The sequence below is a fragment of the Peromyscus eremicus genome, chromosome X (assembly GCF_949786415.1).
Source record: "Peromyscus eremicus chromosome X, PerEre_H2_v1, whole genome shotgun sequence".
NCBI lineage: Eukaryota > Metazoa > Chordata > Mammalia > Rodentia > Cricetidae > Peromyscus > Peromyscus eremicus.
Window position 1 is genome coordinate 26,599,942 of NC_081439.1, and position 14,653 is coordinate 26,614,594.

At 39.1% G+C, this 14,653-nt stretch overlaps 1 protein-coding gene across 1 annotated transcript in view; it reads left to right on the forward strand.

Moving 5' to 3' along the window:
- Positions 1-14,647, forward strand: part of Txlng (taxilin gamma) — a 31,637-nt gene extending 16,990 nt beyond the window's left edge. The window contains exons 4-9 of the mRNA XM_059251163.1: positions 2-196; positions 3,290-3,409; positions 4,291-4,365; positions 7,565-7,657; positions 10,857-10,952; positions 11,680-14,647. Of these exons, the coding sequence (XP_059107146.1) occupies positions 2-196; positions 3,290-3,409; positions 4,291-4,365; positions 7,565-7,657; positions 10,857-10,952; positions 11,680-12,018 (918 nt within the window). The 3' untranslated portion in view covers positions 12,019-14,647. The remainder of the gene's footprint in view (position 1; positions 197-3,289; positions 3,410-4,290; positions 4,366-7,564; positions 7,658-10,856; positions 10,953-11,679) is intronic.
- The last annotated feature ends 6 nt before the right edge of the window (positions 14,648-14,653 follow it).

The window sequence follows — 14,653 nt, forward strand, 5'->3', positions numbered from 1 at the left end:
GGAGGAAAATATGCAGCAGGCACGAGAGGAAGAAGAACGACGTAAAGAAGCAACAGCACATTTCCAGATTACTCTAAATGAAATCCAAGCCCAACTGGAACAACATGACATACATAATGCCAAACTCCGCCAGGAGAACATCGAACTGGGAGAGAAGCTGAAGAAGCTCATTGAGCAGTATGCACTGAGGGAAGAGGTAATAGCATTCTATTGCTTTTCACAACTTCTCACTGTTAGTGGTAACTTCTCTGTTTACTTAAAAGTACTGCTAGCCGGGCAGTGGTGGTGCACACCTTTAATCCCAGCACTCGGGAAGCAGAGCCAGCCTGGTCTACAAAGTGAGTTCCAGGAAAGGCGCAAAACTATACAGAGAAACCCTGTCTCAAAAAACAAAACAAAACAAAACAAAGTATTGCTGCAGGGTGTTTTAGAATTGTTCATGTGTAGCAAAAGGTGTGTTTATTGACTAGGGAAAGGATCAAACCACCCCATAACCAGAAGGATTAATTGAGAGTCCATCTGCATGAATAGGTAAAATAATTTCCAGGAGTCTTGTCAAGAACTAGAAGATGGCAATTTTCACAGATTATTTTCTTATCTGGACTAATAATGAATAAATGTTTGGTCCCAGAATACCCTGCATCTGAAGACATTTGTGATAATCTATACAGTATCTATAGCCATTTCATTACATCTGTGTTTCAGGTTTAGGTTTGTTTTTTTTTCCTCGTTGAGATTGGGTTTTGCTTGTTGCCCTGGGTGGCTTCCAATTCATGGCCTCCTGTTTGAACCTCCCAACTCAGCTTTAAATTTAAAAAACTAATTTCTTTTCTACTTAGGTTTTTGCAGTGCTAGTGGTCAAATCCAGGGCCTTGGCCATACTATGAGGACTTTCTGCTACTAAGCTAGCAACCCCCAACCCTATTTTTTTTTCTGGAGACAGGGTTTCTCTGTGTAGCTTTGCGCATTTCCTGTAACTCACTTGGTAGCCCAGGCTGGCCTCGAACTCACAGAGATCCTGCTGGCTCTGCCTCCTAAGTACTGGGATTAAAGGTGTGTGCCACCACCACCTGGCCCCCAACCCTATTTTTTATTTATCTTTTATTGCTGGGATCAATCCTAGGAACCTTATGTATGCTAAGTATGTTTTATCACTTAATTATACCCAGACCTCTGTCTTTTGTGGGGTTTTTGTTGTTTTAAATAATTGTCTTTTTCTGTGACCCAGGCTGACTTGAAACTCAATTTATTCCTGTCTGGCCTGGAACTTGTGGCAGATGCAGTCTTTGCTTTCTGAGTGCTAAGATTACAAGTGTTCTGCTTTTTTGTTTTGTTTTTCAGACAGTGTCTCACTGTCTACCGCCCTGAATATTTTTTTGAGTTTTCAAAGTATATTTTTAATTATGTATATATGTTTTGTCTTTGGATGTGGGTTTGTACACAAGTGCAGTGGCCACGGAGGCCAGAAGAGGATTGGATTCCTTGGAACTGAAATTATAGGTGACTGTGAGCTGCCCAAGGTGGGTGCTGGTAACCAAACTCAGAGCAGTACTTGCATTTAACTGCTGAGCCATGTCCCTAGCTCCTATGGCTTGAACTCATTAAAAATTATTTTATATGTATGGGTGTTCCGTTAGCACATGTGTCTGTGCATGTAAGGCCAGAAGAGAGTGTCAGATCCTCTGAAACTGGAGTTATACTTGGTTGTAAGCTACCATGTGAGTGCTGGGTGGGATTCAAACCCAGATTCTCTGGAAGAGCAACCAGTGGTCTTAAATTCATAGATATTTAGTGTATAACTCAGAAAGTTTTTGGTCTTATCATCTTCACATCTAAAAAGTGAAGTTAGCATCTGCTTATCTTTTTAAAATTTATGTGTGTGGGGGTACCCCAAGAGGTCAGAAGAGGGTATTGGACTCACTGGAGCTGGAATTACAGGCATTTGTGAGCTGTCCATCATAGGTACTGGAAAACAAACTTGGGTCCTCTGCAAGAGCTCTTAACCACTCCTACTTTCCTGTTATTAAAAAGTCTGACCCAAGTCCAAATAAAGTCTGTCTACTTCACTAGTTTATGTCTCATCTCCAAACTATAGATTTCCTTGGCCTGGTTTTTATTATTGAAGAGCTTATTAAATAAAGTCTTGCCATTATTAAATTATTAAAGCCCTAATTTTTTTTATTTATTTTTTTATTTTTTTAATTTTTTTGGTTTTTTGAGACAGGGTTTCTCTGTGTAGCTTTGCGCCTTTCCTGGAACTCGCTTTGGAGACCAGGCTGGCCTCGAACTCACAGAGATCCGCCTGCCTCTGCCTCCCAAGTGCTGGGATTAAAGGCGTGCACCACTAAAGCCCTAATTTTTTCTTTTTGGTTTTCTCTGTAATCCTGGCTTGTCTTGGAACTTGCTGTGTAGACTAGGCTAACCTCAAAATCACAAAGATCCTCCTACTGGGATTAAAGGCATGCACCTCCAGGCCAGGTCAGGCCTGGTCCTAATTTTCTTAAGATGATTCTTTTAGTTTTATTGTTTAATGGGCTGTTTTTTCATAGATGTAGCAAATTAGAGAATCGTTTGTTCAAATTCATAAATGAAAAAATAATCTGGCATGTTACTACCTCGGCTTCCTTATCACCTACTAGCATTCTCCCTGTCACATTGATACTGCAACTGGAAGAATCCTAATTCTGCACTTCCAAGGTGGCATGTTTTGATGGCCTCGGTGTGTATAACTAGCCACTTACCAGTTTTCTTTGGAAATACAAGCTTTTTCCAAATGTTTGGTTAGGCACCAAGCACCTTATATGGTTCATAAGCAAACTGGGTATGGTTGTATCAGATACTGGCATGGAGATTCAGTAGGACAGAAATTTACCTAGTTGATTTACCTTGGTTTTGCTTTGACTCCTCATGCCCTCAATTGAGGAATTTAGCAAAAGTTAATGGGTAGAAAAAAAAAAAAGGAATGGGCAGAAAAAAGTGGTGTGTGTGGTGTGTGTGTGTATGGATCTATTAGTTTCATCTCCTTTGTCTTGATGTGTGACTTTCTCAATACATAGCAAAAACAAAAATTTCAAAGCTTGTGGTGGTGGTGCCTAGCTCCAACAGGGCAGTGTTCTTGAAGGTGGTGTCAAACACTGCTGTAGGTATAGGGACAGAAAGACCTAGTGTTGTTAGTTATGTGGTATTATTAATAGGAAAGCAGGGCAAGCAGAGTGTTGTAACATCTTGTATTTCCTCCTCATTGTGGTCCTCTATTTATGAAGTGATGGAAGGAATTCTTTTTTCATAGCACATTGATAAAGTATTCAAGCACAAGGAATTGCAACAACAACTTGTGGATGCCAAACTTCAGCAAACAACACAGCTGATAAAAGAAGCTGATGAAAAACATCAGAGAGAGAGAGAGTTTGTAAGTTCTGTTCCTTAAGAAAAAAAAAAAGGTATTTTCAGTATTTTAACTAAAACATTGAATGTCACCCATGGGGTATGATAGTTAATTATTAGCTCTAGAAAGCTTGTGGCTGCTTCTGTTCAGAGATCCACTTGCCTCTGTCTCCTGAGTGCTAGGATTAAGATATGCACCACCATATGCCCTGGTTCTGTTTTTGAACAACTTGACACTAGGGAAATTATTTAATTGGTGTAACTTTATTTTGTGAGTTTGTTACTTGGGGTCTCATTGTAGCCCTGGCTGGAGAATGACCTTGAGTTCCTCTTGCACCACCACACCCAATTTATAAAGTGCTGAGGATTGAACCCCAGGGCTTTGTGCATATTAGGCAAGCACTCTATCAACTGAAGCATCGCTGCCAGGTCTCTACTAGTTTTTTTGTTTTTTTCTTTTTTTAAATGCTCAGAAACCTGTTCTCTAATTTCATTGCTTTTCTCCATACTGTTTTACCCAGTCTTATCTTGCTCCTCAGGGAGTAGAGAAGCTTTCTCAGCCATGTTTGAGGTACTTACCTATGTTTTCTGCTAATATAGACGTGATTATTTTCAACCTAAATACCACCCTTAAACCCTCAATATTATAAGTTGTTTTAGGCCTCCACAGTACCTTTTCCTATTTAAACAGTAAAAGATGTCTTTCTACTTCTGTAAGTATTGTTAAAAAGCATAATGATGGAAGGTGAATGTAAATGGCAACTGTTGGAAAGAAGGTATTCCATTTTTAGGGTAGTCATTCTTGCTAAAATAGTGAAAAAGATGTGTAACTCCATGATTATTTGACATTATATTCACATTTGCGATTGCTATTAGTACTTTTGCAAGAATGTTTCTGTTTTCTAGTTACTAAAAGAGGCAACAGAATCCAGACACAAATATGAACAAATGAAACAGCAAGAAGTACAACTAAAACAGCAGGTAACTCGATAGTTGGGGATAGCAGAATTTGTAAGAAAAAGGATTCATTTAATACATATCTTGAATCTCCTCTAACATGGTTTTGCCTCTTCCCAGCAAGAGCTAACCAAGGTTAAGAAAGCAATCTCACATATCTCTTTGAAGTCTCTTTTCATTTAGTGTGACCATCCAAATTTGAGTGTCCCTGGTTTTAGTACTAAAAGACCTATCTTAGTAGGCTCCCACTCCCAAATCTCAGCCCAAGTGGGATGATTAGTTATCCATCTTTAATGGCTCTCACTTGTGTTCTTATTTCCCACTAAGGGAAACTGACAAGCTTCCAGATTTAAAGAATGTTATAGAATTTCACACACCTTAACCTATTTGTAGTTTTGTGCCAATTTAGCACCTAAACTGTTTTTAAACTGCTTATAACCATAGTTCCACTTGTAGGTAGTTTTGTGAAATGCTTTTAGCCAAAGCTTTCCCTCCCTTTTCATTCTGGATTCTGTAGGTGTTCTGTTACAATGTTTGGAGTAAGAGTAGTGTGTACCATCCATCTCTTTACTTGAGGAGAAGGTACAAGACAGACTTCTGTCTTAATAAGTGTAATTAAGTGTTTGTACTTATACTCCCTTTTAGCTAACTAGGTTTATTGAAATTTTTTTTCAGGTTTATTGCAAGGCTTTTTAAAATAACTCTAGGGCTGGAGAGATCGCTCAGAGGTTAAGAGCACTGGCTGTTCTTCCAGAGGACCTGAGTTCAATTCCCAGCACCCACATGGTGGCTCACAACCATCTGTAAATGAGATCTGATGCCCTCTTCTGGCCTGCAGACATACATGCAGGCAGACCACTGTATACGTAATGGATAAATAAATCTTAAAAAATAAAATAACTCTAAATAGACTAAGACATTATGCCTGGCATGAATCTTTTTTTTTTGTTTTGTTTTGTTTTTTTTGAGACAGGGTTTCTCTGTGTAGCTTTGCGCCTTTCCTGGAACTCCAGGCTGGCCTCAAACTCACAGAGATCCGCCTGCCTCTGCCTCCCGAGTGCTGGGATTAAAGGCGTGCTCCACCACCGCCCGGCTCGGCATGAATCTTTATAAGCACCTCCTCTTCTGGACACTATTTTTGGGGCTAGGGTAGGACATTTTACAGTATTGGTGACATTAACTTCTTACAAAGCTATCCTAACTTTTTTTTGAGACAGGGTTTCTCTGTGTTAACAGCTCTGTCCTAGAACTATCTCTGTAGACCAGGCTGGCCTCAAATTCAGAAATCAACCTGCCTCTGCCTCCCAAGTGCTGGGATTAAAGGTGTGTGCCACCACCACCCGGTAAAACTAGCCTAATTTAAGAGTACAAATTTTAACAGGTATCTATCAGAAGTCTCTGGAACTTTCACCATAGGTTATGGTCATGCCAGAAGGCTGGCAGGAAATTCAAATTCATTACTTGTTAGTCCTATGCATTCAGTTGTACAAATGAATGGACATGAGAATCCATGTGGATGTGGTCCATGTTCTGCAGATGTTGATAAGCTATCTGACCTGTGCCATCTTACTGTTTCCCCTGCTGTCACTTCTTTTTCTATTATCTGAACATTACCATCCTTTCCAAGAGTTGATCTCATTTGCTGCTTTTTACTGTGGTATCTCATTAGCCATCAAGTCCAAGTGTTGTGCACTACTGTGGGCCAACATTGAACTGTCAAAAGAGGCAGACAGCCTTTCTTTGGATGCCCTATCTTCAGTTAGAACAGGCCTCACTGAAACTACTGGAGTATGTAATTCCAAGTGCTGAAAGTTTTTTCCTCAACTTGAGCACCACGGTTGTCCGACTTCAGGCTGTCAGCCCCAGATGCATTGTTAGGGAGGAACAACTACTCCAACTGGCTTTTGCTCAATCCTTGGCATTCTATTGCAGTTCCTGTTATTTTCCTACACTTTTCCGCAGGTACTGCTTGTTGCCTGTCTCCCAGTGATCACTTCTAGCCTGATGAAGTTTGTCTGCTGCTGCTTCCCCCACAGCAGCACCAGCTCCAAGTACTTCCCATATGGCACATCCACCTAGAACTGTGGGTGGGCTACCTTCCATCATATCCCATCTCAGCCTCCCACATTTTGTTAGATGATGTTATCTATAATTCTTTTCATCACTAATTACATGGTTTTTTGGTGTCTAGTGAACTGTATGTATTCCTCACTCCTCTCCTCCCTTATTTGGTTCATTACTGGGGACTGAACTTAGGGCCTTGCACATGCTAAGCAAATGCCCCCTCTACTTTGTAAGATTAAAAGTCTTATGTGCATGAATGCTTTGCCTATGTATATATACATGCCTGGTGCAGAGTCAGAAAAGGGAATTACAGATAGTTGAGCCTCCATGCAGTCAGGCACTGGGAACCAAAGCCCAGATCCTCTCCAAGAACAGCAACCACTCTTAATCGTCTTTCCAGCCTGCCCCTCTACTTAGGTGTATTTTGTGATCTCAGGCATATTTTATAATCTTGGGAGCAGAAAAGACTCTCTTCCCCTGGACTTGTTTCCTTGTAATGATATCAAACCATCTCTGAAGGGTTCCCTCCTGAACATAAAGCTTTTCCTTTCTTCTGACTCTCATACTATGTATGTCCTCTCTTCTGTAGAGGGTTTTTCTAAAGGAGAATAAAGGTTGAGATGATGAGATGACTGGCTTTTTATAATTTATATATTATACATATTATATAAATTTTATATGTATAGTTTATACATATAATTTTAATTCATCTTGAATACAAATTCCTTCAAGTTAAAAAGAGTGTTTCTTAGTTTTTGTCCTAAATCATCTCACTATCCCCAACTACCTTTCTGCCTGATCCTTGATACTAAAGCTAAGAACTTTGCAGAAAAATGGTTAATATTTACATTGTGGAGAGGGGTAGTTCAAAGCATTTGCAGGTGTCTGAAATTTCTAACTGCCACACCCATTGAGTTTTAATTAATGGGGTTAGAATTAATGCTAATGTTTCTGCACTTTAAATCTATGTTAGCAGCAATAAGCTTTCCAAGTATTAGATCTCTGTGAGTTATTAGAATTTTAGCCATCTGTCTGCTATCCAGAGATTGGATGTTTGCTCCTCTGTAATTTATAACTAATACCATCATGTAGAAAGTTTAAGAGTTTGAATTGTTTACCTGGAACTCAGAATAACTGACCTTTCTATTTTGTTCTGTAGCTTTCTCTTTATATGGATAAGTTTGAAGAATTCCAGACTACTATGGCAAAAAGCAATGAACTTTTTACAACCTTCAGGCAGGAGATGGAAAAGGTATTTGTATATTTTTTCAGTGGACTGAAATGTAAAAGGGATATTACGAGTTCTTTATTACTACTTGGGTTGAGTTTATATTGTTATGATACTATTTTTCCAAATACAGGGTGATATTTAGTCAGTTTATTCTTTAGTGTGCCCCCAAATAGCTATCTTTATACTTTTAGGATTTTTGCTTATTTATAGCAAATTCTTTTTTGTTGTTGTTTGCTTTTGTTTTTTCACGACAGAGTTGCCTTGTGTATCCTGGAATTTGCTCTGTAAACCAGGATGGCCTCAAACTCAAGAGATCCACCTGGGGCTGGAGAGATGGCTCAGTGGTTAAGAGCACTGACTGCTCTTCCAGAGGTCCTGAGAGGTCCTGAGTTCAATTCCCAGCAACCACATGGTGGCTCACAACCACTTGCAATTAGATCTGGTGCCCTCTTCTGGCCTGCAAGGACACATGCAGGCAGAACACTATATACATAATAAATAAATAAACTTAAAAAAAAAAACAAACACAAAAACGGTGTGTTATAAAAAAAAAAAAAAAAAGAGAGATCCACCTGCCTCTGCCTCCCAAAGGCTGGGATTAAAGACACCAATTCCCTGCTAACTTCTTTATTAGAAATAGGCCTTTTCAATCACTTAACAGGCTTACTTCCAATCCTTTCAAAAAAAATTCCTTTTCTTGGCCACATTAAAAAGCTCTTGTAGATCAGACTGGCATAATTTGATGTGACCTTGAATATCTGATACTCTACAAGCTTACCCTACCACACCCCATTTTTTGTTACGTTTTAGGAGTTTCACTATGATGCCGGCTGCTCATGAACTCTAGGATTAAAGCAGTTCTCTTGCCTCAATCCTCAGCCTCCCAGCCCAGATAACTGGGGCTTACTGGTACACTCCACATCAAACTATAGTGGCGAATTTTTTTCAAGTGGTGTTGAAAAGTATAATGTACAGTGTAAGCCATGATTATTATTCTATCTTACATAGTAGCCAAGAATGCATGCTCGGGCTGGAGAGATGGCTCAGAGGTTAAGAGTGCTGGCTCCTCTTCTAGAGGTCCTGAGTTCAATTCCCAGCAACCACATGGTGACTCACAACCACAATAATGAGATCTGGTGCCCTCTTCTGGCCTGCAGGTATACACGCAGGCAGAACATTGTATACATAATAAATAAATCTTCAAAAAAAATGCATGCTCTGAGTCAATGTCTCCATTTCATTGGAGCCCTGGTTGCTGTTCCCAAGGCACCCATGTTAGGTGGCTCACAACCATCTGTAACTCCAAGTGATGCCCTATTCTGCTGTCTGTGGGCATTTTGCTCATGTGCATATACCCCCAGACACATAAATATACTCAACTAAAAATAACTATGGAGCTGGAAGATGGCTCAGTGGTTAATATTGCCTGCCACTCCTCCAGAGGGCTCAGTTCAGTTTCAGTACCCATGTCAAGTAGATCATAAATACCTGTAATTCTAGCTCCTGAAAATCCAATGCCCTCTTCTGGTCTGCATGGGCACCCACAGCCATGTGCACATAGATACACACATAAATAAAATATAAATCTTTTAAAAATATGATTATATAGGGGCTGGAGAGATGGCTCAGCGGTTAAGAGCACTGGCTGCTCTTCCAGAGGACCAGGGTTCAATTCCTAGCACCCACATGGCAGCTCACAACTGTCTGTAACTCCAGTTCCAAGAGATCTGACATGTTTTCATCAATGTTCATAAAATAAAGTTAAAATTAAAAAATTTAAAAAAATAAAAAAATAAAAAAAAATATGATTACAAACAAGTTCTGACTTTGTGCTCCCCATTTACTTTGTGTGTGTGTGCACATGTGCAATGGCACACGTGTGGAGGGCAGAGGACTACTACTTCTGTGAGTAGGTTCTCTCCTTATACCAGACAGGCCCATCAGCGTTGGTGGCAAACACCTTACTGGCCCTTTAAAGAAAATAAAAAAGACCCACCAATTTCAGATAGTGTTTGGCTCATTAAACATGTACTTAATTACCATGAGCTAAAAAGTGCTCAGATTACCACTCTGAAGTATTTTTAGACCTAGTTATCTGGAGAATTCCATGAGCAGCAGATTTGTTCTGCCTACCAGTCCTTTGAGTTGATAATCCGATCGAGGGGTAACTGTTAGGCACAGTAAGTATTAGCTGAATTCCAGCACATGCTCACTGTTGAAGTGGAACACAGTTCAAGACAGGGATACCCCAAATTTGCTATCCTTGCGGAAGATCCTGTGGGATGGAAAAATATAGATACTGTAGGTCAGTACTCAACTCAGTTCTTCCATGAGCTCCTTCCACCACCTTTGCCCTCGTTTGTTCTGTTAGCCACCAGTAGAAAGCATCTGGTCTGCTTTGTTGGTTCCCTTAACAGCACCTGGCTCAGTGTCCTGACTTGAAAATCATAGCTTGTGTGAACTCAGTGGACAAAGGAATATTGAGAATGTGACCAAATGATAGGCATAGATAAATTTCATTCTCAAATTTTCTTGTAGCAGAGGTTTAAGAATGTTCCTTTGTCCAGGCATGATATTACATGATATTGAATCCTAACAATCCAGAGGCACAGGCAAGCAGACTTCTGAATTTGAGGCCAGCCTGGTCATACCAAGTTCCAGACCAGTCAAGGCTACATAGTGAGACCACACCTCACCACACACACACAACACAGAAAGTGTTCCCTTGATTCTTTTGGGCCTACTTTATTATCTTTAGCAAAATTGAAGGTATGAGTTGTGAAGATAACTAAAACATAACTCTAATTTCTCAAGTATTAATTAAATTCCACTTTAGTTTTCAAATGATTGGAGCTTATCGTAGCATATCAATTTTTAGTCTTTGAAGACAAGAGAGCTGACAGCTCAGTGAGGCAAATGCAGTGACAGAGAGGGGAACAACATTAAAGCTTTTGTGATAGGACAGCTGGTAGAATAAGAAATGGAATTTAGGGCCTGGACAGAGGGCTCAGCAGTTAAGCTTACTTGTTCTTGCAGAGGACTAGAGTTCAATTCCCAGCATCCACCCGGTGGCTCACAACCATCCATAACTCCAGTTTCAGGGGATCTGATGCCTTCTTTTCACCTCCTGAGAGCACCAGGCACATATGTTGTGCACATACATACATGCAGTCTTTATATATTCACATATATAAAGAAAATTTAACTTTTTTTTTTACAGATGACAAAGAAAATTAAAAAACTGGAAAAAGAGACAATGATATGGCGCACCAAATGGGAAAATAATAATAAAGCACTTCTGCAGATGGCTGAAGAGGTAAGATGTTTCCTGAGATAGGATGTGTCATTAGTTATGCATAGAATATGATAGTTACTGAATAGACTGATGCCTTTCCTGGTAGCTGGATAGTGATAGAGGGTCCTGAAGGATCAAGCATTTTATTGCCAGTTAATTTGAGCATCTTCTGATACAATGTTTTCCCAAACTTGAATCTATATTCCTCCTATAACATCTTTACAAATTTGAGAGCACTGTACAATATTGGAGCATACATGTATAAGAATCTTATCCTGCCAGGCAGTGATGGCACCTGCCTTTAATCCCAGCACTTGGGAGGGAGAGGCAGGCGGATCTCTGAATTCGAGGACAGCCAGGACTAGACAGAGAAACCCTGTGTCACTAAAAACAAAAAACTTTTAAATAAGCTTAGTTTTGCAAGTCTTTGACAACTACCTTCAATTTTGTTAAGTTAAAAGTTAACATGAAATTTTTATCAAGTTAAGGGGATTTTATCTATTTTTAAGAAATGGAATTTAAACATGTTAAATAGCATTCCTATACTTAAGATGCATAGGCAGTCAAGGTATACTAACTTGTTTGGTTTCTGAAGAAACCAAACATGTATAATAGACAATAACAGATAGTTTCCAATTTGGTTCAGCTCAGTTATTTTTTTGTTTACAAACAATACCTGATTTGTATTTAATGAGGTTATGGAACTGTCGACTGGTTTTGTTTTTTCATTTGAAAAAAAATACAACAGAAAACTGTCCGTGATAAAGAGTACAAGGCCTTTCAAATAAAACTGGAACGGTTAGAGAAGCTGTGCAGGGCTCTTCAGACAGAGAGAAATGAGCTCAACGAGAAGGTGGAAGTCCTGAAAGAGCAGGTCTCTATCAAAGCAACAGATGGGGACTTGGTGTCACCTGCGATGCAGCCCTGTGCTGCCCTGGATTCATTCAAGGAGACGAACACTTCAAGAAGAGCCCTGGGAATGCACTTGGAGCCTAGGGCCAAAGCCAAGTCAGTGAGTGAGAGAAGAAGTGCCACACAAAAGCCCTCATCTTCAGGTTCTGCGAAAGGCATTGAGTCAGTTGACTAGGGTGAAATGTGATCACTGTATTGAGAGATATATTTTGTGTATAAATTCCTCTGTTAGTAGTAACTATTGGTTTTGTGGTGAAATTTTTCTTACTTTTTCTACCATATCTGTATTTTCTTAGAACTACTGGACTTATGTGGTACAGGAGGCTGCTTAGCAGTTTGAAATAGTTTTAATCTATAAATTTCCTTAAACTATGTTGCACATCTGCCTCATTTCCCCCCTCTTTGTTGGCGTGCATGTCTTCATTGCTTTGTCCTTTCTGCTCCTTGCACCTAATTTTCCTAACTAAAGTATCATTCAAGACAGGGCCATTTGAGGAACTATGTTCTCAGGATAGTTCCTTGATGTGAAAACAATTTAAATTAAAACATCTTGGCCCATTAATGTTAGTCAAAGGAAAATACCAAGATGATTACCTTTGCTTAATAGCCTATTTAAATAAAGGGGGACGGGGACAGGTCAGAAACAAGCTTAGCATTTTTGATTCAAATTAGCTTTTCTTGATTTACTTGAGAAATTGAGATGACAACCTTGAAGTTCTGGCGGAACATAAATGTTACTTGTGAACAAAATTGGATGAACAGGCTTAATGTTTCTGCAACTAAAAATAAGTCATACTGTGCTGGTTTTGGGATACAATGTACCACATGTGAAATTAATCTGGACTACCTGATGATCACTGTAGTGGATGGTGGTGGTTTATGTACATATTCTCCACTTTGCAGAAAAGCTGATTATTCTTTGAAAACTGTTCTTCCTTGCAGTACTTTGTGAGTTTAGAACAAGAATAAATTCATATGGAGCTTGTATTAAGCAAAAGCTTTTTTTCACCCCCTACATTTTGGCTGTATGAAAATTGGTTGTTCATTTGCTCTATGACTCTCACCAGGGGCTATGGATGTAGCTCAGTGGTAAGCACTTGCCTATCATAAGAGGCCCTGGGTTTACAAGTTCCATCAGCAAAGAATGCTAGTTATTTTGTTTCCTGAAAGAGAATTTAAATTATGGATCAGCACTAACTGAAACATTTAATTTCCAAAGTAAAAACACTGGAAACAGCATTTTTTCTATCTTGGGAAGACTTGGCAGATTGTTTACATAGTCAAGAAGACGACCTTATGCTTTCTGGTCCATTTCTCTTTCTTTGATGCTGTCACTTAAAACAAGACAAAACAAACCAGTATTAACGTTTCTACACTTTAAATTGGGGAAATTTCAAAACATGTCTTAGTTCTTTTTGTTTTCTCAGTGTTGAATGTGGCTCAGCCATGCAAACTACTAGAAGGTTTTTATTGTCTTGGTATAAATTTGCATGGAAATTCTATAAACCACATTCTATTGAGCAAAACTATAAGACTAAATTGCTTACTGGACTGAATAAACTCCATTTCTCTTTGCTACAAGTTTTATTTGTAAACTCCTGTCACATTCATGGTCTGAACTGGGTTCAAAGAACTGAAAATTGTTCAAAAGATAGAAAACAGTCCCTGGAGTAGAGTATTATATCTTTCTAAACTTTCACCATTGGTTATGTTAATCAAGGGGTCAGACAGTGGAGGAAAAGAAATTTTTAAAGTAGATTGTAATCTTATTACTGTCAAAGTGTGTCAGAAACAAAAACAATACCTTCCAATAGCCTCTTATAAATACTCTCCCACCTTCAGCTACTAGAAAATACTGGATCATTTCCCATGAAGGTATATCAGAAATATAATCTACTTGGAAATTATTACTAATGATCACATTTCATAAGTCTGCTGGATACACAGCTCTTAACATTTTATTAAGCCATGTGTGTAGCCTGCCACATTTTTTTTGTGGTGCTTGTCCTGTGTGGAAGACTATAAATCTTGGACCTGTTGCATATTTTCAAGGGCTTCATAAAGCAATGTGATTAACAGTCCCGGCCTGCTGCTTTTGGCTTACATGCATTTTTAGCTAGGTGTTTGGAGGATAGGGATTCTGTCTGGGATGCATTCAGAATCTTTCCTCCCATTACCCTGTGAATACAAATGGGACCTCAGAGAAGGATACCCTCCCCTAAAGTGATCACCTCACCAGCCCAGTGTTGTGGCTTTGTAGCACGCCCTGTATCTACCATATTATAGAACACTGTAATGCTACTAGGCTGGCTCAGAAAAGGTTTAAATGTTGAATTCACTTACTGCATTTGGTGCACTACCATGCGATCTTGATGTACATTTATAGTGGCAGTAGACCCCAAAATGTAGCGAAAACTTGGGTCTTGAATATCAGGCCATTTCATCCTCAGACTTGTAGAAGTACATTTCCTGGTCTTGAGACCAGTATTTTTTAGTTATGTATGCAACTGCCTTTATTACACACCTGGTTATCACAATTCAATTCTCAGGTGTTGCAGAAAAATCTACCTCTTTCAGACTGTAGATGGAAATAACTGTGAAAAAATGATGCAGATATCTTCTAGTTTGTGCTAAACACACTGCTTTATTTTTACAGCCCACGTCTTTCATGAGGATATGAATTGTTAAGAGGCAGTCTTGTTTTGCTTTTCAAAGACATTTTGTAGAGATTTTTCACTAACGTGAATCTGATTTTATCTACTCGATTCTGTATAGATACATATTAAGTAAATATGTATGATGAATTTAAC